The sequence below is a fragment of the Delphinapterus leucas genome, chromosome 9, assembly GCF_059928025.1.
Source record: "Delphinapterus leucas isolate spDelLeu-1000000601 "Yukka" chromosome 9, BTC_Dleu_Yukka2, whole genome shotgun sequence".
Taxonomy (NCBI): Eukaryota; Metazoa; Chordata; class Mammalia; order Artiodactyla; family Monodontidae; genus Delphinapterus; species Delphinapterus leucas.
In genome coordinates, this window is record NC_143137.1 from 19,010,339 (window position 1) to 19,032,657 (window position 22,319).

A 22,319-nucleotide genomic window follows, 5' to 3' on the forward strand; every position below is an offset into this window, starting at 1 on the left:
CCAGAGGCCATACTTTAACATAACTGCTAGCAATTTCCATTTAACTCATCCAGGCAATGAGTGCCTACTATGTGTCAGAGATTTCTTTTGGCTCTAAAGCAAAACTTGGAAAGGATGGGAGAAAAAGGGATACTTCTTGTTCAAGAGGTAAGAAATCTGCATACTGTCCAGCCCTCTCTCGCTCAGGCAAGCTGCTCATTCTGGACAAAGCCTTGGAAGCCAGGGGCAAACACAGCAAGCAAGGTCACCAGAGCACTTCTGCAAGCACCTGATAGGCAGCCTTGACCTTGCAACAACCAAGGGGAGAACAAATTAAAAAATGCTTTGTGGAATAAAAAGGAAGAAGCAATTAAGCTCCTGTGGTTGAAATGGGGCAAAGAGAAGGAGTGTGTGTTCCATGAGGAGAGTACAGAATGGCTCTCGTTGAAGTGCAGTTATCTGAATTTGACTTTGTGGCTATTTGCAAGTGAATACCCAGGGTATTCTGGACTCCAAAGATATTACCATCCATCATGGGAATAGCTGTAACTATGGAGGGTAAAAAAGCAGATAAAAATGAGGAAGAAAAAGAAAGGGAAACTAGAAGCCTAGATGGATTTTTCTTTTTCCTCCTCAAAAGGCTGTATTTCCAATATGTACAATCCAAAAAAGACATAATGACATAGATAACCCGTAATGAGTTAGCTGTGTGTTGCCTTCTCCCCGAAGCAGGACTTTAACTGACAGAGCTCCTGTGTGTCTAAAAAGGTCATAAGTGAGAAAAGTACTGTCCAATCTTTAAACAAATAGGAACATGCTACAGCCAAATGGCTGCTCTTGCGGACAGAGGTGATGAAAGCCCCCATCCAGTGGCTGCTGGTGAGGGCTCAGAGACGAAAACCTGATGACGATTTATGAGCACGACACTTATCCCAGAAAGTAAGCCCATGTGTTGTGTTCGGCCAATCATGACAATCAATCAGAAGAATGACTTCAAATCGGAACAAAAGGTTGAGGTCACCAAACCTCAGGCAGCCATGAGGTTACTACCTGAAGCTTCTGTCTGGAGAGAAATCCTCACCGGAAACTCTTCCTTTCAGAGCTGGATTACTGGACCCCTGCCTTGGCTGGCCTCTCTAACCCCAGGCTCTCTGCCCTCTAATCCTGACTGTGAACTACCAAAGCCCACTCTCCCTGTGTTTTGGAACTTTAAAAAAAAAAAAAAAAAAGAGCACTGTTTAGAGTGTACCCTTTCGCGGCTCTGTTAGAAAAGAAACAGTTCCGCCAAAGTTTAAGACCTCCGTGGGCATCCTGTGCCCTGTGAACCTTACTTCTCACTCTCCATTCCTTCACTTACCTAGACTAATCCCATCATCTCATGAACAATCCTTTGGTGTCTTCACTTACGTTATGTTCCTTGTTTGGGTCACTTTCTACCCCACCTTCTCCATTTCTACATATCCTACAACGTCCCATTTCAGGACCCACCTCTTGGCTAAAGTTTCTTGAATCCTCCAGCCCTCAGCTGAATCCTCACCTCTTAAACTGCAAATCTTCTGAACCATCACAGTCAGTGTTCAGGTACCAAAGGTCCTCTACTGTTCTCACATACATAGAGGTGAGGAATTCTGATTCCCCAACTAAACCAGAATCTCTGGAGAAGTGGGAGCCATGCTTTAAATTTCTTCTGCCTCTCCACATCTCCTTGTCCAGTGATAGCACAAAGCAGCTGTGTAATGAGCAAACATTTATCATTTAGTTGCATTAGAATTTCAACAGTGGAAACTATTCAACTGTGTTGTGTCACTCTTGTTATAGTTGATGTGTCAGATTTTCACCAGCCCATCTTAGAGTGTTTAACCTAAGATAAAGTACACCCAACGCTGTGAGTAGGACAGGATCCTTGCAAAGCACGAAGAAAAACATCTGCTTTATTTGAACAGTTCATTTTAAAGGGCCATTTAACTTGCAAGCTTAGAGAGTCTTCTTTCTCCCTCTTCCTTTTCTCACTAGAACATCTCTAAGCAAGAGCTGCACTATCCAGACAGGGCAAAAATGACTTAGGATAAGAACCTCAAAAATTCCCGAAGAACAGCAGTTCTCTGTCTACACTCATCCAGCTCCCACCACTAATCTTGCCAGATGAGCAATTCTGCTGCTCTCAAGAATGATAACTATCGTTTGCTTGGGCTGTCAAGCCAGCCTTTTCTCCCTTCTTGGTATCTTTTTTTTTTTTTTTTTTGCGGTACGCAGGCCTCTCACTGTTGTGGCCTCTCCCGTTGCAGAGCACAGGCTCTGGACGCGCAGGCTCAGCGGCCATGGCTCACGGGCCCAGCTGCTCCGCGGCATGCGGGATCTTCCCAGACCGGGGCACGGACCCATGTCCCCTGCATCGGCAGGCGGACTCTCAACCACTGCGCCACCAGGGAAGCCCTCTTGGTATCTTTTGATGGGATGTTTTTCCTCTTCTCTTGTATTTAATGAAAAGAAATAAATCTGAGAATACCTTTGTTAGCAAGTAAAGTCAAATCTATTTCAGGCAAAGGCAGCTCTCTAAAGATCTGAGCGACAGAGTAGTTAATGTAGTTCAGCCCCCGTCAGCAGATCTGTCGTAAGTCATTACCTTCTCTCCTGCTTATCCACCAAGGAGTGGACCGAGGCAAGATCAAAATAGACAGCAGCCCATCAAACGTCTCAAAATACTTACCCCAAATAAGCCCTATTACATAGAACAGTCTAGGTGACAACCAAGATGGCCATCGGTGCCTGCCTTTACTTAGAAAGTAAATTCAGAATCCTCCTTTAAAACCCACGGCTTATCCCTATATTGATGTCATTCTGAAACAGCCTGGTGCTCAGACAACTTTCTTAGTACCAAGCAAAGCTGGTGAACAAGTGTCACTAACTGTAATTGCTCTCATTCAGCAGTCCCTCACGACTCCTCTATCCATGTGGATAAGCCCTTCCAGCCTGTTGGTTTTAAACTGACCTCATAACCCAGATATAATAAATGAATTCTTAAAAAGTTGCATCTAAATTAAAATCTGTCCCAAACACCTTATGAGAATTGATGGATTGCTGAAGAAAACATCTGGAATTTTAATGGACTTCAAAAAATAAAGACTTAAGATAATTAATGATTCTTACACAATATACGGGGTTGGCTGCAGGTGATTTTCTGCAGACAAAAGAAAAATAATTTCTTCGTTTTGAGCCCCTCTGGGCTTTCTCCAAAAGCCTAGCTGGCTATACTATATAGAAGTTAGTTGAGAGGAAGACGGCGGAAGAGTAAGATGCGGAGATCACCTTCCTCCCCACAGATGCATCAGAAATACATCTACACGTGGAACTGCTCCTATAGAACATCCACTTAACGCTGGCAGAAGACCTCAGACCTCCCAAAAGGCAAGGTAGGGCAAAAGAAAAAAGAATAAACAGAGACAAAAGGATAGGGACGGGACCTGCACCAGTGGGAGGGAGCTGTGAAGGAGGAAAAGTTTCCACACACTAGAAGCCCCTTCACTGGCGGAGACTGCGGGTGGCGGAGGGGGAAAGCTTCGGAGCCACGGAGGGGAGCGCAGCGACAGGGGTGAGGAGGGCAAAGCGGAGAGATTCCCGCACAGAGGACCGGTGCCGACCGGCACTCACCAGCCCGAGAGGCTTGTCTGCTCACCGGCCGGGGCGGGCGGGGCTGGGAGCTGAGGCTCGGGCTTCGGTCGGTAGGAGGCAGGGAGAGGACTGGGGTTGGCGGCGTGAACACAGCCTGAAGGGGTTAGTGCACCACGTCTAGCCGGGAGGGAGTCCGGGAAAAAGTCTGGACCTGCCGAAGAGGCAAGAGACTTTTTCTTCCCTCTTTGTTTCCTGGTGCGCGAGGAGAGGGGATTAAGAACGCTGCTCAAAGGAGCTCCAGAAACGGGCGTGAGCCGCGGCTAACAGCGCGGACCCCAGAGACAGACATGAGACGCTAAGGCTGCTGCTGCCGCCACCAAGAAGCCTGTGTGTGAGCACTGGTCACTATCCACACCCCCCTTCCAGGAGCCTGTGCAGCCCGCCACTGCCAGGGTCCCGGGATCCAGGGACAACTTCCCCGGGAGAACGCACGGCGCGCCTCAGGCTGGTGCAACGTCACGCTGGCCTCTGACACCGCAGGCTCGCCCCGAACTCCACACCCCGCCCCGCCGCCTGAGTGAGCCAGAGTCCCCGAATCAGCGGCTCCTTTAACCCCGTCCCGTCTGAGCGAAGAACAGACGCCCTCCGGCGACCTACACGCAGAGGCGGGGCCAAATCCAAAGCTGAGCCCGGGAGCCGCGCAAACAAAGAAGAGAAAGGGAAATCTCTCCCAGCAGCCTCAGAAGCAGCGGATTCAATCTCCACAATCAACTTGATGTACCCTGCATCTGTGGAATACATGAGTAGACAACGAATCATCCCAAATTGAGGAGGTGGACTTTGGGAGCAAGATATATTATTTTTTCCCCTTTTCCTCTTTTTGTGAGTGTGTATGTGTATTCTTCTGTGTGAGATTTTGTCTCTGTAGCTTTGCTTTCACCATTTGTCCTAGGGTTCTGTCCGTCCATGTTTTTTTTCCGTTGTTGTTATTGTTTTTTTTTTTACTTTAAAAAATTTTTTTTCCTTAATTATTTTTTATTTTAATAACTTCATTTTTCTTACTTTATTTTATTTTTTCTCCTTCCTTCCTTCCTTTCTTTCTTTGTTTCTTTCTTTGTTTCTTTCTTTCCTCCTTCTTTCTTTCTTTCCCTTTCTTTCTTTCCCTTTCTGAGCCGTGTGGATGAAGGGCTCTTGGTGCTGCACCCAGTAGTCAGTGCTGTGCCTCTGAGGTGGGAGACCCAACTTCAGGACACTGGTCCACAAGAGACCTCCCAGCTCCATGTAATATCAAACAGCAAAAATCTCCCAGAGATCTCCATCTCAACACAAAGACCCAGCTTCACTCAACGACCAGCAAGCTACAGTGCTGGACACCCTATGCCAAACAACTAGCAATACAGGAACACAACCCCACCCATTAGCAGGGAGGCTGCCTAAAATCATAATAACGCCACAGACAACCCAAAACACACCAGCAGACGTGGACCTGCCCACCAGAAAGACAAGATCCAGCCTCATCCACCACAACACAGGCAGTAGTCCCCTCCACCAGGAAGCCTACACAACCCACTGAACCAACCTTAGCCACTGGGGACAGACACCACGAACCTGCAGCCTGCAAAAAGGAGACCCCAAACACAGTAAGATAAGCACAATGAGAAGACAGAAAAACACACAGCAGATGAAGGAGCAAGGTAAAAACCCACCAGACCTAACAAATGAGGAGGAAATAGGCAGTCTACCTGAAAAAGAATTCAGAATAATGATAGTAAAGATGATCCAAAATCTTGGAAATAGAATACAGAAAATGCAAGAAACATTTAACAAGGACCTAGAAGAACTAAAGAGGAAACAAGCAATGATGAACAACACAATAAATGAAATTAAAAATACTCTAGAAGGGATTAATAGCAGAATAGCTGAGGCAGAAGAACGGATAGGTGACCTGGAAGATAAAATAATGGAAATAACTACTGCAGAGCAGAATAAAGAAAAAAGAATGAAAAGAACTGAGGACAGTCTCAGAGAACTCTGGGACAACATTAAACGCACCAACATTCAAATTATAGGGGTCCCAGAAGAAGAAGAGAAAAAGAAAGGGACTGAGAAAATATTTGAAGACATTATAGTTGAAAACTTCCCTAATATGGGAAAGGAAATAGTTAATCAAGTCCAGGAAGCACAGAGAGTCCCATCCAGGAGAAATCCAAGGAGAAACATGCCAGGACACATATTCATCAAACTACCAAAAATTAAATACAAAGAAAACATATTAAAAGCAGCAAGGGAAAAACAACAAATAACACACAAGGGAATCCCCATAAGGTTAACAGCTGATCTTTCAGCAGAAACTCTGCAAGCCAGAAGGGACTGGCAGGACATCTTTAAAGTGATGAAGGAGAAAATCCTGCAACCAAGATTACTCTACCCAGCAAGGATCTCACTCAGATTTGATGGAGAAATTAAAACCTTTACAGACAAGCAAAAGCTGAGAGAGTTCAGCACCACCAAACCCGCTTTACAACAAATGCTAAAGGAACTTCTCTAGGCAAGAAACACAAGAGAAGGAAAAGACCTACAATAACGAACCCAAAACAATTAAGGAAATGGGAAAAGGAACATACATATAGAGAATTACCTTAAATATAAATGGATTAAATGCTCCCACCAAAAGACACAGACTGGCTGAATGGATACAAAAACAAGACCAATATATATGCTGTCTACAAGAGACCCACTTCAGACCTAGGGACACATACAGACTGAAAGTGAGGGGATGGAAAAAGATATTCCATGCAAATGGAAATCAAAGGAAAGCTGGAGTAGCAATTCTCCTATCAGATAAAATAGACTTTAAAATAAAGACTACTACAAGAGACAAAGAAGGACACCACATAATGATCAAGGGATCGATCCAAGAAGAAGCTATAACAATTGTAAATATTTATGCACCCAACATAGGAGCACCTCAACACATAAGGCAAATATTAACAGCCATAAAAGGGGAAATCGACAGTAACACAATCATAGCAGGGGACTTTAACACCCCACTTTCACCAATGGACACATCATCCAAAATGCAAGTAAATAAGGAAACACAAGCTTTAAATGATACATTAAACTGAATGGACTTAATTGATATTTCTAGGACGTTCCATCCAAAAAGAACAGAATACACATTTTTCTCAAGTGCTCACGGAACATTCTCCAGGATAAATCATATCTTGGGTCACAAATCAAGCCTTGGTAAATTTAAGAAAATTGAAATCGTATCAAGTATCTTTTCTGACCACAACGCTATGTGACTAGATATCAATTACAGGAAAAGATCTGTAAAAAATACAAACACATGGAAGCTAAACAATACACTACTAAATAACCAAGTTACCACTGAAGAAATCAAAGTGGAAATCAAAAAATTGCCTAGAAACAAATGACAATGACAACACAACCCAAAACCTAAGGGATGCAGCAAAAGCAGGTCTAAGAGGGAAGTTTATAGCAATACAATCCTACCTCAAGAAACAAGTAAAATCTAAAATAAACAACCTAACCTTACATCTAAATCAATTAGATAAAGAAGAACACAAAAACCCCAAAGTTAGCAGAAGGAAAGAAATCATAAAGATCAGAGCAGAAATAAATGAAAAACAAATGAAGGAAACAATAGCAAAGATCAATAAAACTAAAAGCTGGTTCTTTGAGAAGATAAACAAAATTGATAAACGATTAGCCAGACTCATCAAGACAAAAAGGGAGAAGACTCAAATCAACAGAATTAGAAATGAAAAAGGAGAAGTAACAATTGACACTGCAGAAATATAAAGGATCATGAGAGATTACTACAAGCAACTCTATGCCAATAAAATGGTCAACCTGGAAGAAATGGACAAATTCTTAGAAATGCACAACATGCCGAGACTGAAACAGGAAGAAATAGAAAATATGAACAGACCAATCACAAGCACTGAAATTGAAACTTTGATTAAAAATCTTCCAACAAACAAAAGCCCAGGACCAGATGGCTTCACAGACGAATTCTATCAAACATTTAGAGAAGAGCTATCACCTAACCTTCTCAAACTCTTCCAAAATATAGCAAGGGAGGAACACTCCCAAACTCATTCTACGAGGCCAATATCACCCTGATACCAAAACCAGACAAAGATGTCACAAAGAAAGAAAACTAAAGGCCAATATCACTGATGAACATAGATGCAAAAACCCTCAACAAAATACTAGCAAACAGAATCCAACAGCACATTAAAAGGATCATACATCATGATCAAGTGGGGTTTATTCCACCAATGCAAGGATTCTTCAACATACGAAAAACAATCAACGTGATACACCATTGAAGGAGAAAAACCATATGATCATCTCAATAGATGCAGAGAAAGCTTTCGACAAAATTCAACACCCATTTATGATAAAAAACCCTGCAGAAAGTAGGCACAGAGGGAACTTTCCTCCACATAATAAAGGCCATGTACGACAAACCCACAGCCAACATCATCCTCAATGGTGAAAAACTGAAACCATTTCCACTAGGATCAGGAACAAGACAAGGCTGCCCACTTTCACCACTATTATTCAACATAGTTTTGGAAGTTTTAGCCACAGCAATCAGAGGAGAAAAGGAAATAAAAGGAATCCAAATCAGAAAAGAAGAAGTAAAGCTGTCACTGTTTGCAGATGACATGATACTCTACATAGAGAATCCTAAAGACACTACCAGAAAAATACTAGAGCTAATCAATGAATTTGGTAAAGTAGCAGGACACAAAATTAATTCACAGAAATCTCTGGCATTCCTATACACTAATGATGAAAAATCTGAAAGTGAAATAAGAAAACACTCCCATTTACCATTGCAACAAAAAGAATAAAATATCTAGAAATAAACCTACCTAAGGAGACAAAAGACCTGTATTCAGAAAATTATAAGACACTGATGAAAGAAATTAAAGATGATACAAATAGATGGAGAAATATACCATGTTCTTGGATTGGAAGAATCAACATTGTGAAAATGACTCTACTACCCAAAGCAATGTACAGATTCAATGCAATCCCTATCAAACTACCACTGGCATTTTTCACAGAACTAGAACAAAAACTTTCATAATCTGTATGGAAACACAAAAGACCCCGAATAGCCAAAGCAATCTTGAGAACGAAAAATGGAGCCGGAGGAATCAGGCTCCCTGACTTCAGTCTATACTACTAAGCTACAGTAATCAAGAAAGTATGATACTGGCACAAAAACAGAAATATAGATCAATGGAACAGGAGAGAAAGCCCAGAGATAAACCCACGCACATATGGTCACCTTATCTTTGATATAGGAGGCAAGAATATACAGTGGAGAAAAGACAGCCTCTTCAGTAAGTGGTGCTAGGAAAAATGGACAGGTACATGTAAATGTATGAAATTAGAACACTCCCTAACACCATACACAAAAATAAACTCAAAATGGATTAAAGACCTAAATATAAGGCCAGACAGTATCAAATTCTTAGAGGAAAACATAGGCAGAACACTCTGTGACATAAATCACAGCAAGATCCTTTTTGACCCACGTCCTAGAGAAATGGAAATAAAAACAAAAATAAAGAAATGGGACCTAATGAAACTTAAAAGCTTCTGCACAGCAAAGGAAACCATAAACAAGATCAAAAGACAACCCTCACGGGTCAGGCTTCACCGAGATCCTGGGAAAGCGAAATGGAGGGGTGTGTGTCTAACCTAATGGTCTGCAACCTGGCCTACAGCGGGAAGCTGGAGGAGTTGAAGGAGAGGATCCTGGCCGATAAATCCCTGGCCACTAGGACTGACCAGGACAGCAGAACTGCCTTGCATTGGGCATGCTCAGCCGGACATACAGAAATTGTTGAATTCTTGCTGCAACTTGGAGTGCCAGTGAATGATAAAGATGATGCAGGTTGGTCTCCTCTTCATATTGCTGCTTCCGCTGGCCGGGATGAGATTGTAAAAGCTCTTCTGGGAAAAGGTGCTCAAGTGAATGCTGTCAATCAAAATGGCTGTACTCCCCTACACTATGCAGCTTCCAAAAACAGGCATGAGATTGCTGTCATGTTACTGGAAGGCGGGGCTAAGCCAGATGCTAAGGACCATTATGAGGCTACAGCAATGCACCGGGCAGCAGCCAAGGACACTTAGCCTGTGATGAGGAGAGAGTGGAAGTAGCAAAACTGCTGGTGTCCCAAGGAGCAAGTATTTACATTGAGAATAAAGAAGAAAAGACACCCCTGCAAGCGGCCAAAGGTGGTCTGGGTTTAATACTCAAGAGAATGGTGGAAAGTTAAGCAGCTTGGATTTACTCTTACTTTGTATGTTTTGTGGTTGTCCCCTACTGTCCTAGAAACTAATGTACTTGTGCACAAGATGTCATCTATGAATTATGAAGTTGTTTCATCTTCCAAGTATTATAAACATGTTGACTATTGTTCCTGCTGAGGTATTTTTTTCTTAGCTTACAACTTGCTTTCCAGGCATTGACTAACAATAATAATAATTGAGATTGTTCTATTGTTGTATATTATTCTGTACTGAATCTTGGTTAACTTTGAGTCAGTGATTCTGTGGCTGTTGTGAGTCTTCAGCACCCTGCCATGCACCCTCTATCCCCCTCTGAGGCAGAACAACCCCAACAGCAGCAGGCCAATTGTTTTGCCAAATGTTTCTACGTAAATTCTAGAATGTTCTTTCATACAGTTGAAACACATCGTAACTCGTTTTTCAAGCCCACTCAGAGGCCTATGCCAAATATTTCTGTTTTTTCCAACAGTATGGTTTAATTTGTTTTTGTTATAGGAGGAATACTTATATATTGTGAGGATGAAATTTTCAGTTCAGAGGGCAGGCATGCTATCCAAGTTTGGCATTCATAAACACTAAAATAATGAAAAATAATAGCCTGTGTACCAATGTATGTTTTTAATGATGAGCTATTTCCCTCCAAAATAAAGTGTATTGTTTTACACGGGCCTCTCACTGTTGTGGCCTCTCCCGTTGCGGAGCACAGGCTCCGGACGCGCAGACTCAGCGGCCATGGCGCACGGGCCCACCTGCTCCGCAGCATGTGGGATCTTCCCGGACCGGGGCACGAGCCCGTGTCCCCTGCATCGGCAGGCAGACTCGACCACTGCGCCACCAGGGAAGCCCAAGTTTATTGTTTTTATAAAGGAAGTTTTAAAGTACCTATATTAAGTCACCCTGTATTGAAAAGAATGTCAAGCTTGTTATCATGATGTGTAACAAAAATGTGTTTTGATTTGTATTTCAGAAACTAAAAAAATAAAATGTTGAGAGAAAAAAAAAAAAAAAAGACAACCCTCACAATGGGAGAAAATATTTGCAAATGAAGCAACTGACAAAGGATTAATCTCCAAGATTTACAAGCAGCTCATGCAGCTCAATAACAAAAAAACAAACAACCCAATCCAAAAATGGGCAGAAGACCTAAATAGACATTTCTCCAAAGAAGATATACAGATTGCCAACAAACACATGAAAGAATGCTCAACATCATTAATCATTAGAGAAATGCAAATCAAAACTACAACAAGATATCATCTCATACCAGTCAGAATGGCCATCATCAAAAAATCTACAAACAATAAATTCTGGAGAGGGTGTGGAGAAAAGGGAACCCTCTTGTACTACTGGTGGGAATGTAAATTGATACAGCCACTATGGGGAACAGTATGGAGGGTCCTTAAAAAACAAAAATAGAACTACCATACGACCCAGCAATCCCACTACTGGGCATATACCCTGAGAAAACCATAATTCAAAAAGAGTCATGTACCAAAATGTTCACTGCAGCAGTGCTTACAACAGCCAGATCATGGAAGCAATCTAAGTGTCCATCGACAGATGAATGGATAAAGATATGGCACATATGTACAATGGAATATTACTCAACCATAAAAAGAAACGAAATTGAGATATCTGTATTGAGGTGGATGGACCTAGAGTCTGTCATACAGAGTGAAGTAAGTCAGAAAGAGAAAAACAAATACCATATGCTAACACATATATATGGAATCTAAGGAAAAAAAAAGGTTATGAAGAACCTAGGGGTAAGACGGGAATAAAGACACAGACCTACTAGAGAATGGACTTGAGGATATGGGGAGGGGGAAGGGTAAACTGTGACAAAGTGAGAGAGTGGCATGGACATATATACACTACCAAACGTAAAACAGATAGCTAGGGAGAAGCAGCCGCATAGCACAGGGAGATCAACTAGGTGCTTTACCACCACCTAGAGGGGTGGGATAGGGAGGGTGGGAGGGAGGGAGACGCAAGAGGGAAGAGATATGGGAACATATGTATATGTATAACTGATTCACTTTGTTATAAAGCAGAAAGTAACACACCATTGTAAAGCAATTATACTCCAATAAACATGTTAAAATAAAAAGAAGTTAGTTGAAATATATATATGTTTACAAACACACACACACACACACACTTTTTCTCCCCTCGTCTTCTTGATTTGCAAAAGGCTACTGATAGAAGTCTAGTTAACCAGGGACTTTCTAAGAAAACCAGCCAACGAGACAAGGTCCTATTTCTTCTCCATCTGGAGATAAGACTATAAAGATATTTGTAAAATTCAAGTTGATCACATTACGTGCTTATTCTGCCTGTAAATAAAAATCATCTCTCATTTGCTCACTTCACAACCTTTTTCATCAACAGTTATGAGGGCAAGTTCCCTGGTAGCATCATGTCAGTAAAGGCAGTACTTATAGATTAATCACAAGCATGAGTTGGTCAATTGCCTGTTCCATGACACCATTTAAAGGAAACGTCAGAATGGGTACTTTTAGAAATTGAACACTCTTAACAAAGCAACTACTTTCCCACTTAATTTATTTCCCTTTATGTTCAGATTTCCTAAGTAAGATATTAAAAACCATGGTAAAGTGCTTAGGGAATGATTGGGAATTCATTTCTGGGATGGCTGAAAAAGAATTCAAATGACCAGGTGTGGTTATGCTATGAAACCAATTCAGTAAAGTGTTAACTGTAGAATCCTGATGGTGAGTGTGCGGGTGTTTTTTTTTTCAGTCTTTTTAGATGTTTCAAATGTTCTCACGATAAACTGTGGAAAAAAAATTGCCGGATTCTTATGTTGGTTGTCTAATCATGTATGAAACAGACTATTGGTAAAAACTAGTGAAGCCTTTCATTTAATAGGAAATATTTTTACTTTCTGTAGGTGTAAGCATTATTCCCTTTGAAGCTAATGGATTTTCTGAATGATTATGTGGGCGTGTGGACAAATAATAATAACAATTATGAGACGACAACTCAGTATGTAGAGCAGTTCAGAAGGCCCTGCTGAATACATGATCTCATTGTACTCTTCACCTTAATCTTATGAGGCTGTTTGAGCTAGCATCATTCTCATTCTATATGAGGGACGCGAAGTTCAGGGAAGATAAGTGGCTTGGGCTTGTCTAAGGTCACTGGATTGACAAGACCAGATCCCCATTTTATATGCTTTTCCCACCATGCCATGATGAAATTTACATTTCCTGAATGACTGTGAAGAATCACAACAAAAATTCTACAAAAAATAAAAAGTATTAAACTAGTAATAGAGTTAATCGTACAAAAATAACACAACTTGATAAGAATCTGAAGACACAGATGAATGTTATGAGATTCCCAAAGTCCCCATTAGTACTGAAAGACTTAATTTGCTCAGCTGTCTCAGAAGTGGACAGGTGAGTGTTGAAAGCCACAGTGACAATCTGAACAACCAAAGAAAAGAACAAAGGCATCTTCTACTGCATCTTCCTGGATAAAACCTGAAGCAACCACTAGTTGGTTGGTTACTTGAGGCCTTCATGTGTCATGAAGAACCCAAATAATATTGCTGGTGAATATTTTATTTTACTTTTATTTTACCTTTATTAAGTAAAATTTAAAGAAAATCAAACCCCCACACTGTGTATTTCTTTCGGTTTAGATAAACACTGAAGAATCAGATTAGACCCCAAGGCATCTTGGTTCTAAGACTTATTTTAGCACGGTGAGACCATTAGCACCAACTCTCAGAGCTTACAGGGGAGAAAAAAAAAAAAAATTAATTGATCAGCTCTTTTTTCCATTTAATGATTTTCATGATGACTTCCTACAGACCTTAAACGGGACTGATCTATTTAGGCTAATAAAAGCTAAATCTATTCTGCACCATGGAGTGCAGTGGAAACAACTGGCCGCAATGCAAATACCACTCAAATCCAACATCCTTCATATTAACGTAATTTGATATGATGACACCATATGCTATTGCTGCTGGCCACACTTCCCTGGGAAACCAACAAGAGGTTACCGGCAGTACCTTGGCTTAGCTGGGGAAATAACAGGCTTGGGCATCAGCGTAATGGCAAATCACTACAGTGTAAGCAGTTGTGTCTACCAACTTCCAGTAAGGCTTAACCAGAGCGCCAGCGATCGCTCGACCTACCAAAAACTTTCCTTTGGAACCTTCCCGACACCTAGAGTTTAGACCACCTTGGCCCTATTGTCTTAACAGCAATACTTCTACGCTGCTTCCTGCCAGAGGGTTTTCAAGGAAAAGACAGCAAGTTGAATATGTTGCATTCTATATAATTTGCTTGCAATTATTAGCTGTAGTGGGATGAATAGTGTCCTCCCAACATTCCACACACAATCTCAGAATGTGATCTTAACTTGGAAATAGGGTCTTTGTAGATAGAATTAAGGTTAGGGTTGAGGTGAGATCATGCTGGATTAAGGTGAGCCCTAAATCCAATGAGAGTGTCCTTATAAGAGCCAGAAATGGAAAAATGGAGAACATGGGAGAAGCCCACGTTAGGATGGAGGCAGAGATCGGAGTTATGCTTCCAGAAGTCAAGAAGTTCCAGGACCACCAGAAGATGGAAGAAGCAGGGAAGGGTCTTACTCTAGAGCCTTTGGAGGGAATGTGGCTCCTGGCCTCCATAACTATGAGAACATCAATTTCTGCTTTTTAAGCCACCTAGTTTCTGGTAATTTGTTATGTTTGCCCTAGGAAACGAACATAGTAGCTTTTTTTTTTTTTTTTGGCGGTACGCGGGCCTCTCCTGTTGCGGAGCACAGGCTCCGGACGCGCAGGCTCAGCGGCCATGGCTCACGGGCCCAGCTACTCCATGGCATGTGGGATCTTCCCGGACCGGGGCACGAACCCGTGTCCCCTGCATCGGCAGGCGGACTCTCAACCACTGCGCCACCAGGGAAGCCTATAGTAGCTTTAATGGTCATAAATACTGCATGTTGCCTCTGCTGCTAACAAATGATCAGCAGGCAAGTCCAGGAAAAAGAGAAAGGAAGTGAAACAATACCATCTCCTGCTGTCACTCTAGGGTAGTGGAAACAGAAGTTATAGGTGGGTCTTAGAGCACAAAGAACAGGAGTGAGTAAGCAGCAAGTTAGCGATAAGAGGAGATGCAGGCTGAAATCTACAAAGAGATGGCAGGGGTGCAGAGGCACCGTCAGTACAAATCAGAAGTCTATGAAGGTGAGAGTCAGGGAGCAGGCGGGTAGCCGGTAACAGCAGGCAATGCTGAAGTCCAGATGTCTGTGACACGGGCAACAAAGGTGATGTGTTCTACCACCATTACTCCGCCTACACCTTAGAAATGATGCCTGTGTTCCTAGGACACAGATTTTATTATTCTTGTTTTATAGAGGAGGAAATAGGTACGGAGAGGTTAGCAATTTGGTCCTGACCACAAAATTATCCATTGAAATGTCTGGGATTTCAATCTATTTGTATCTGATTCTAAGACTTATGGATCAAGCTTGATTAAAAGTATCAAACAGAGCCCTCTGTTACAAACCTAAGTGAATTAAAGAATGCCTCAATTATAATTTTTTTGTACTTCCTCTCAGGGCAATAACTGATTCTATGGAGTAGAAAGACCCAGGCCAGCGGCACTAATTCGGGCTGCATATGTTGGGATCATCTGTGCAGCTTATAACACCTGGACGCCCAGGCCCCACCCCTGACCAACTGAACCAAAGCTCTGGGATGGGATCTAGGTGTGTTCAGAAAGCTCCTGGGTGATTCTAATGGGTATTGTTGAGAACCACACCCCTCCAGGTAGCCGGCAAAAGCACAGGAGGATGAGGAAGAGATGAGAGTGTGGGGTTTGCAGGCCACCTCTAACCATCTGACTTCTCAGATGTGCTCTGACACATACTGGGGCAATGAGGAAAATGAAAATATGCTTTAAATGTTTCAAGATTGCCGAAAATTTTTGACTTGCACAGCTTATGGTTTTTTTTATTTTCCTCCAATGATGGGGGAACAGAAGCCAAAGCATTAGGAAAGCTGTCTCTGTCTCACATTGCCCTACATGAGCCGGAAAACGTAGTCTCACCCTGTGTCTAGAAAGAACTTTGCAAAATTCAGCAACGCGCTAGGCTAGGAAGCAGCTTCCGCTGCTGCTGCTGCAAATATTGTTTTTACAATTTCTGTGCCTGTATGAAACAAAGCTGAATAGCTTTTTGAAGTTAACTACTGTTGTTTGTCTCAAGGCTAAGAGTCCAGAGTGTTAGAGCCCCATTTCCTAACCTCCAGCTGGAAACGCTGGTATTAAGACAATGCTTCTAAAAGCGCTGTCTCTATTAAAATCAACTAGAGGGCTAGTTAGACCAGAGATTCCTGCACCCCATCCCGGAGTGGGGTGAGGTTCAGGAATCTGCATTTCCCACAAGCTCAGGTGATGTGGATGCTGCCCATCCATGGATCACACCTGGTGTTGCACTGGTACAAGGCCGTGCTTCTCAAAATCTTATGTACATACAAATCACCTGGGGATGCCGTACATATGCAGATTCTGACTCAGAGGTCTGATGTTCCCGTCCACAGACCACTAAGTAACAAGGATACCGGGTATTCCATTGGGAGGTAGGGGAAAAAACTTTACTTGTATTTTTTGTTCATACAGATGTCCATTCAGCTATGTGATAGGTAAGGGATTAAAAAACTTAAGCATTAGTCCCCCCTCCCCTTTTTTGGGTGGAGATACTAAAGAAGAATAAATTACATCCCCCAAACAGTGATAAACTAGGGAACTGAGGGAATTTTTCCTCATGTCTGATAAATGAACAGTTGGTAGATGCCTGTTACATATAAGGCATGAGGGAGTATCCACTTCAAACAATCAATTGTTTCCATAGCTCCATGTCCGGAATGCCAGAAGATCTGACTCAAGAGAAATGAGGAATTTCTCTTAATGGATTTCTTTAATTTGAATCAGTATACTTTGTCTTGCAATGGATGGAGCCATTTTGCAGAAAAAGTGATGGTAATAGAGGCCTCGCAGATGGTAAGAGCATGAAGTATAGTCCATCCTGCTTCTATCTGAGAGCATCAGAGGCATAAGAGCTGTGACATTTTAATTTAAACATTGTCATGAATCTTAAACCCAAGACCGTGAATCTTACACCATGGGGGCAAAACACGCACACCCATGCCCTTGTACTAAGGAATTCATCATTCATTCATTCATTTTCATTCACTCAGCCATTTATTCAACATTGCTTTCTCTACAGCAGGCATGGTTGCAGGAGCTGGGGATTTAGGAGGGAACCATCTGTAACAAATATCCGAGCTATTCCATCTGCTGGAAAGTGGTTTAGATGCCGAGGCAAGAAAGACGGTTGGCTTTACACTTCTACTCCTGTGAGGCAATATACGGATTTAGAGCAGTACATCTCTGGCTATCGTGAGAGTCTGGTTCCAAACTCTCCCCCCATCCCCCCAGTCTGTCACAGATGTATACTTTTATAAAATAAATAAAAATGAATTACTAGAAAAAAGAAATTTTTAAAAACCCGGTGATAAAAACACAACTCCCAATTTTTTACTGTTAGGTTCAACAGACAATGTCAAATTGCTAAAAAAAAAAACAAAAAAGTGTCTAAATGCTTACTCTCAAACTCTGCCCATCTCATAGCAGACTAGTAACAAATAGGTTAGCGCATGGGATCCAGGGTTGGGTCGCCTGGGTTTGAATTACAGTTCTAGCTTTGCTAGCTAGGTGACTATGGATGGGCAAGTTATTTAATTTCATTGTTTCTCAGTTTCCTCCTTATAATAAGAATGCCACCTTCACAAAGCTGTTGTCAATGCATATAAAACATTTACAAGTCAATACATATAAAGCACTCAGTAGTGTCCGGCTCACAGTAGATGTTTTAAAGTGTTAGTTGTCACCATTACTACTATTTACTATTATGAATGCTATCATTACCACCATTAGACTTCCACTGTTACTACTAGTACCATGCTGCTCTATCACTTTGGGCATCTGCACAGTTGTTTCACCTATAAAATGGTGCTTGTAATTTCTTCCTTCCTATTTCCTTCCTTCCTTCCCTCCTATGAATTCTGTGCCTAGAAAGTAAAACTACCAATGCAAAACTACATTATTGCCCAAGTAAATGCACCCTTATAACCGACTGTCTATCCTGACCAATGTCATTTCAAAGAGGAAAGGACAAAATGTCCTGGGGTTTTCTGCGTCTGCACATCATCAGATAAGTAGATGGAAGCAGCACTGAGACAGCTGTCTGTCCACTCTCTGTGGAGAATCCAGTTGGGCTGATGCTTCATGACACTGGGTGCTGCCTCCGGGGAAAGGCACGATCCTTTCCACTCTGTGACCAAACAACAGTCTAGCAGAGGGAATGACTTTGAAGGACATGTAATTGAATACTTAACCCGCCTGCATTTTTCACACATACATATATTTCTTCAAGCTCCCTTCTTAACAATTGTTTTGTATTCTCAGCTAAAATGGTTGAGAACAATTTCTCCATTATTTTTCTTTAGTTACGTATAATTAGCTGAGAATAAAAATATCAAGGTGACACTGAAACGCATTTAAGAAACATTGAAATTTGAGCATGGGAAATTATGTTTGAAAACAATTTACAATCATTACAAAGCAAGAGACTTTCTCAAGATGGGAAAGGAAAATAACCACCTCTTCACTTGCTTTTGTAACCTCATAACTGACAATATTAAACAAATTTACTGATATGGTCTAACTAATTTGCATTCTCATAAAATTTTTATGAAGAAAGAGAGGACAACAAAATAACCAAATAAGAAAGCAGGTGTTTGGGCTCTGTAAACATATTTGGAGGTTGATAACTTGCATGGCCTTAGTTTTAAGACTTACTCACTTACATATAACTATCATATCTTGACAAGGTCAAAGAGAGAAGAGGTAAAGTTGGAGTTCTTACATAGCCTCAGAACGGAGTAACTGACTTAAAGAACAAGAGGTGTAGTAACACGTACAAATGGCTGGTGATGAGGTTATGAGTGACTTGACAAGCACATCGGTAGGCTGCCCAGAGATGCCATTTAGCCAGCAGTGTGTGGCCCTGACATGGCCCAGACTGTAGTCAACTAGTGGAGTTTTAATCTGTCTTTGTTACTCAAGTTGAAAATCATCATGTTTAATGAGCCAGCATCTTTCCCAGATTCACTCTGTAGTGCATTATTTCTTTTACATTTAGTACACTAAGCATATTAATGTTGCTCTGTACAGCATACAGCATGACACTTGAGGGATATACATACTGAGAGGTTTTCTGATGGAGAGGATGTTAATGATATTGTCAGACATAAGATAAATGTAAACAAGTTTTTGTCACTCTCTTTCTCATCTTCCCACTCTGACTCTGCAGTTAAGACTCTCAAAATTTATTCACTGTGTCCATCCACCCATCCATCCGTCCACCCATCCATCCACCCATCCATCCATCCACCCACCCACCCACCGACACACATAAACATTCATTCAACAAACTATCGAGTGTCTTCCTACTGCCTGATACTGTACTACACTTTTGGAACTTAATTTCTAGTGGGAAAAGATAGGAAATCAACAAGCTAGAAAATAAATGATTATAGTTGTGCTAAGAAGGAAAAAAATTAAAATGTTAAAATAGTGACTAACTGGGGAGATCTATTCATGATCCTAACAAAAAACAGAATTCCATTCAGATGACTAACTGAAGAAATATTAATGAAAAGATGACTGACAGAGGTACAGGCAGCACTGAAAGAAGCAACAAGGGATGCTGAGGCACCCAGAGACCAGTAACAGCAGAAAGCTATCATCAAGGGCCAAGGAGGAGAGATGGTATTACCAGCGTCCAGTGAGAGCTGAAGCCATACAGGAAGTGTCGCCTGGCAGGGCCTCTGGTTACAGAGGGAGGCACCCAAAGCCAAAACTATGATCCAAAGTGGAAAGGAAGGAGATAAGAACCCAACCTCTTTCTCCTTTTACCCTCCAATCTCCTGCTAGTGCTTCCTATTGGCAGAACCTGATCACAAGTCATTGGCAAGGGAGTTTTGGTGACACGGTTCATAGTTTGGCTTCAGTGTTGAGAACAGACAGATTCGGAGCAGGAGGTGGGGGCGGGGGGGGGATGGAGAATAACCAAGGAAGGGGACCTACTTAGGCAGGATAGTTAGGAAAAGCTTCCCTGTGGAGGGGACGTTTGAACAGGCACCAAGAGAAGATGCCGGCCATGCAAAGAGCCAGTGGAAGAGTAATCCAGCAGAGGGATGGGATGAGTGAGCACATGCCGTTGCTATTCTCCCTTCTCTGCATCCCATACTCAGTACAGATCCTCACTAGGAACACATCTAACATAAACTCAGGCAATGCAAATGAACACTTTCCTGGGCGTGATGCTACTGTTCAAGTTCTGGTAGAAGTGAATGCCTCTATTCTATTTTCTCAATACCATAGAAGAATTTGCTTATAAAAAAAGCTCACCACTAGGACACTTCCCTATGAAAGGGCCAGCATTTCTATTAATTCTAATGTACAAAGGAAGAACCAAGGAAGACATATATAAAAGCAGGTAAAGGCAGGCGACTGAAGCAAATATATATATATATATATATATATATATATATATCACTCATAGAATTTCTCTTTGAAGATCTCAAGTCTTCTACATTTTGAGATATCCTCATACCATGCAACTTACATAAAACTATGCTATTGTACCCATCATTCCCTTAAATGAAGAAACACTATAATGATTCAATTACCGTGTAATAATAATTAACGTATAGCCAGAATTGAAATTCATAGTAATTTTCTTTTAGTCTTATATTTACCTCTAAGTCACTGGCTTAAAGCATATAAAACAAACACCTCAAGTCTATTAATCCATACATCTGACAAATTATCTTATTTCTGTTGTCCAGAAACCATTTCTTTATACAATGAAAGTAAAATTTTCGTATTAAGATGATCATCACTTAAATTAATAAATGATCTGACTTTTAAAAGCCAGTTTTTTGGGTGGGTTCAAATTCACTGTGAGCTAGCCAAGTTATATACGGTAAGTCAGCCCTCAAATGGTACAGAGGGTTTACTGTTGGTAACTGAGGTTAGGCAGAATAACTTCCTTCCTATAAGTCCTTCTACTCCAGGATGCATTCACCATTGGAAAGACAGTTCTTTTCAAGGACAAATTCCAGGCCAAAAATGAGGAGTTGCCTGCATGTTAATGAGACTCACCATCTCCCATATTCAAAGCTAACCACTTTTTTCTTAAAGATCTTCAGGAATTTCCATTATCTCTACACTAGTCCTTAATTTCCCTGGTGCCTGTTTAATTTATTTCCTCTTGTTTTGTCCCTGATGAATATGGAAACAGATGGTAACTCTTCTCCTTCTTTTTTCAATTTGTGACTCTTGCCAAGTCAATGAAAACTGCAGATAAAAATAGTAAGTTCAAAGGATGTGATTACCTGTAGGAGAGGCCGCTGCACCCCCAGCACTTTCATGGTGTCTGCATTAGCTAGGATCTTCAGGGGGTCAGATGTTTTCGTGACTCCTTCAATCTCCTTGTTGATCTCAGCCAAGACCTGACTGAGGAAGATGTTTTTGATGTACATGGTGAGAAACTCTCGAAGAGGACACTGTTTGTCTGGGCCAAGTCCCAGGGCGTGCTCTATCTCCTGAATGAATCTGAAAGACAAACAGAGCACAACCACTGTTAAGTGTATCAGAAAGACAGCTACAGAAATATGACCAAACATACATGGGTATCTCTGGCTTTTGCTGCTTCCATGGAGAGATGTGGGGAAATTACCAGAATTCTCAACAAGAGCAGGTCACTCTATTTTCCATCTACATATGAGTTTTTTCTAACACAAGTTATTTCACTTATTCAATAGAAATAGGATGAAACAGAAACAAAAATTCCACACTAGGGGGAAAAGAGGAGAGACAAAAATATTTTTTATTAATTCAAGAAGGAAATAAGAATATAAGAAGCAAAAGAAAGCATGATACACAAAAAACCAAATTATGATGCAAAGTACATCCCAAATACTGCATATTTCTTATTAGGATCTTTATACGTGTAGATAGAACTTCTAAAAAGAGAGAAAAAGAAAGGATAGTATTTAAATTTATGATGCTGTTGGGAGGTTATGAAAGGAAACAGGATGGGAGGTGGGGGCAAAGGAGAACTTTAACCTTATTTGTAATGATCAATTTCCTTTATTAAAAACACTTAAAGCACATGTAGCAGAAAGTTAACTGTCAAAACTCAGAGGTGAGTATGAAGATATTTGTTATGTTATTCTTTGTACTTTTCTACACTGGCAGCTCCTGCTTTCATGGTTCTGA

At 41.4% G+C, this 22,319-nt stretch overlaps 1 protein-coding gene and 1 pseudogene across 2 annotated transcripts in view; one reads left to right on the forward strand and one right to left on the reverse strand.

The window, feature by feature from the left end:
* EXOC4 (exocyst complex component 4) overlaps positions 1 to 22,319 on the reverse strand; it is an 823,589-nt gene that overhangs the window by 218,634 nt on the left and 582,636 nt on the right. For both annotated transcript variants that reach the window (XM_022580733.3, XM_089917005.1), the window contains exon 11: positions 21,434 to 21,653. In XM_022580733.3, coding sequence (XP_022436441.1) covers positions 21,434 to 21,653 — 220 coding nt within the window. The remainder of the gene's footprint in view (positions 1 to 21,433; positions 21,654 to 22,319) is intronic.
* On the forward strand, positions 9,269 to 10,944 carry LOC111178235 (uncharacterized; annotated as a pseudogene).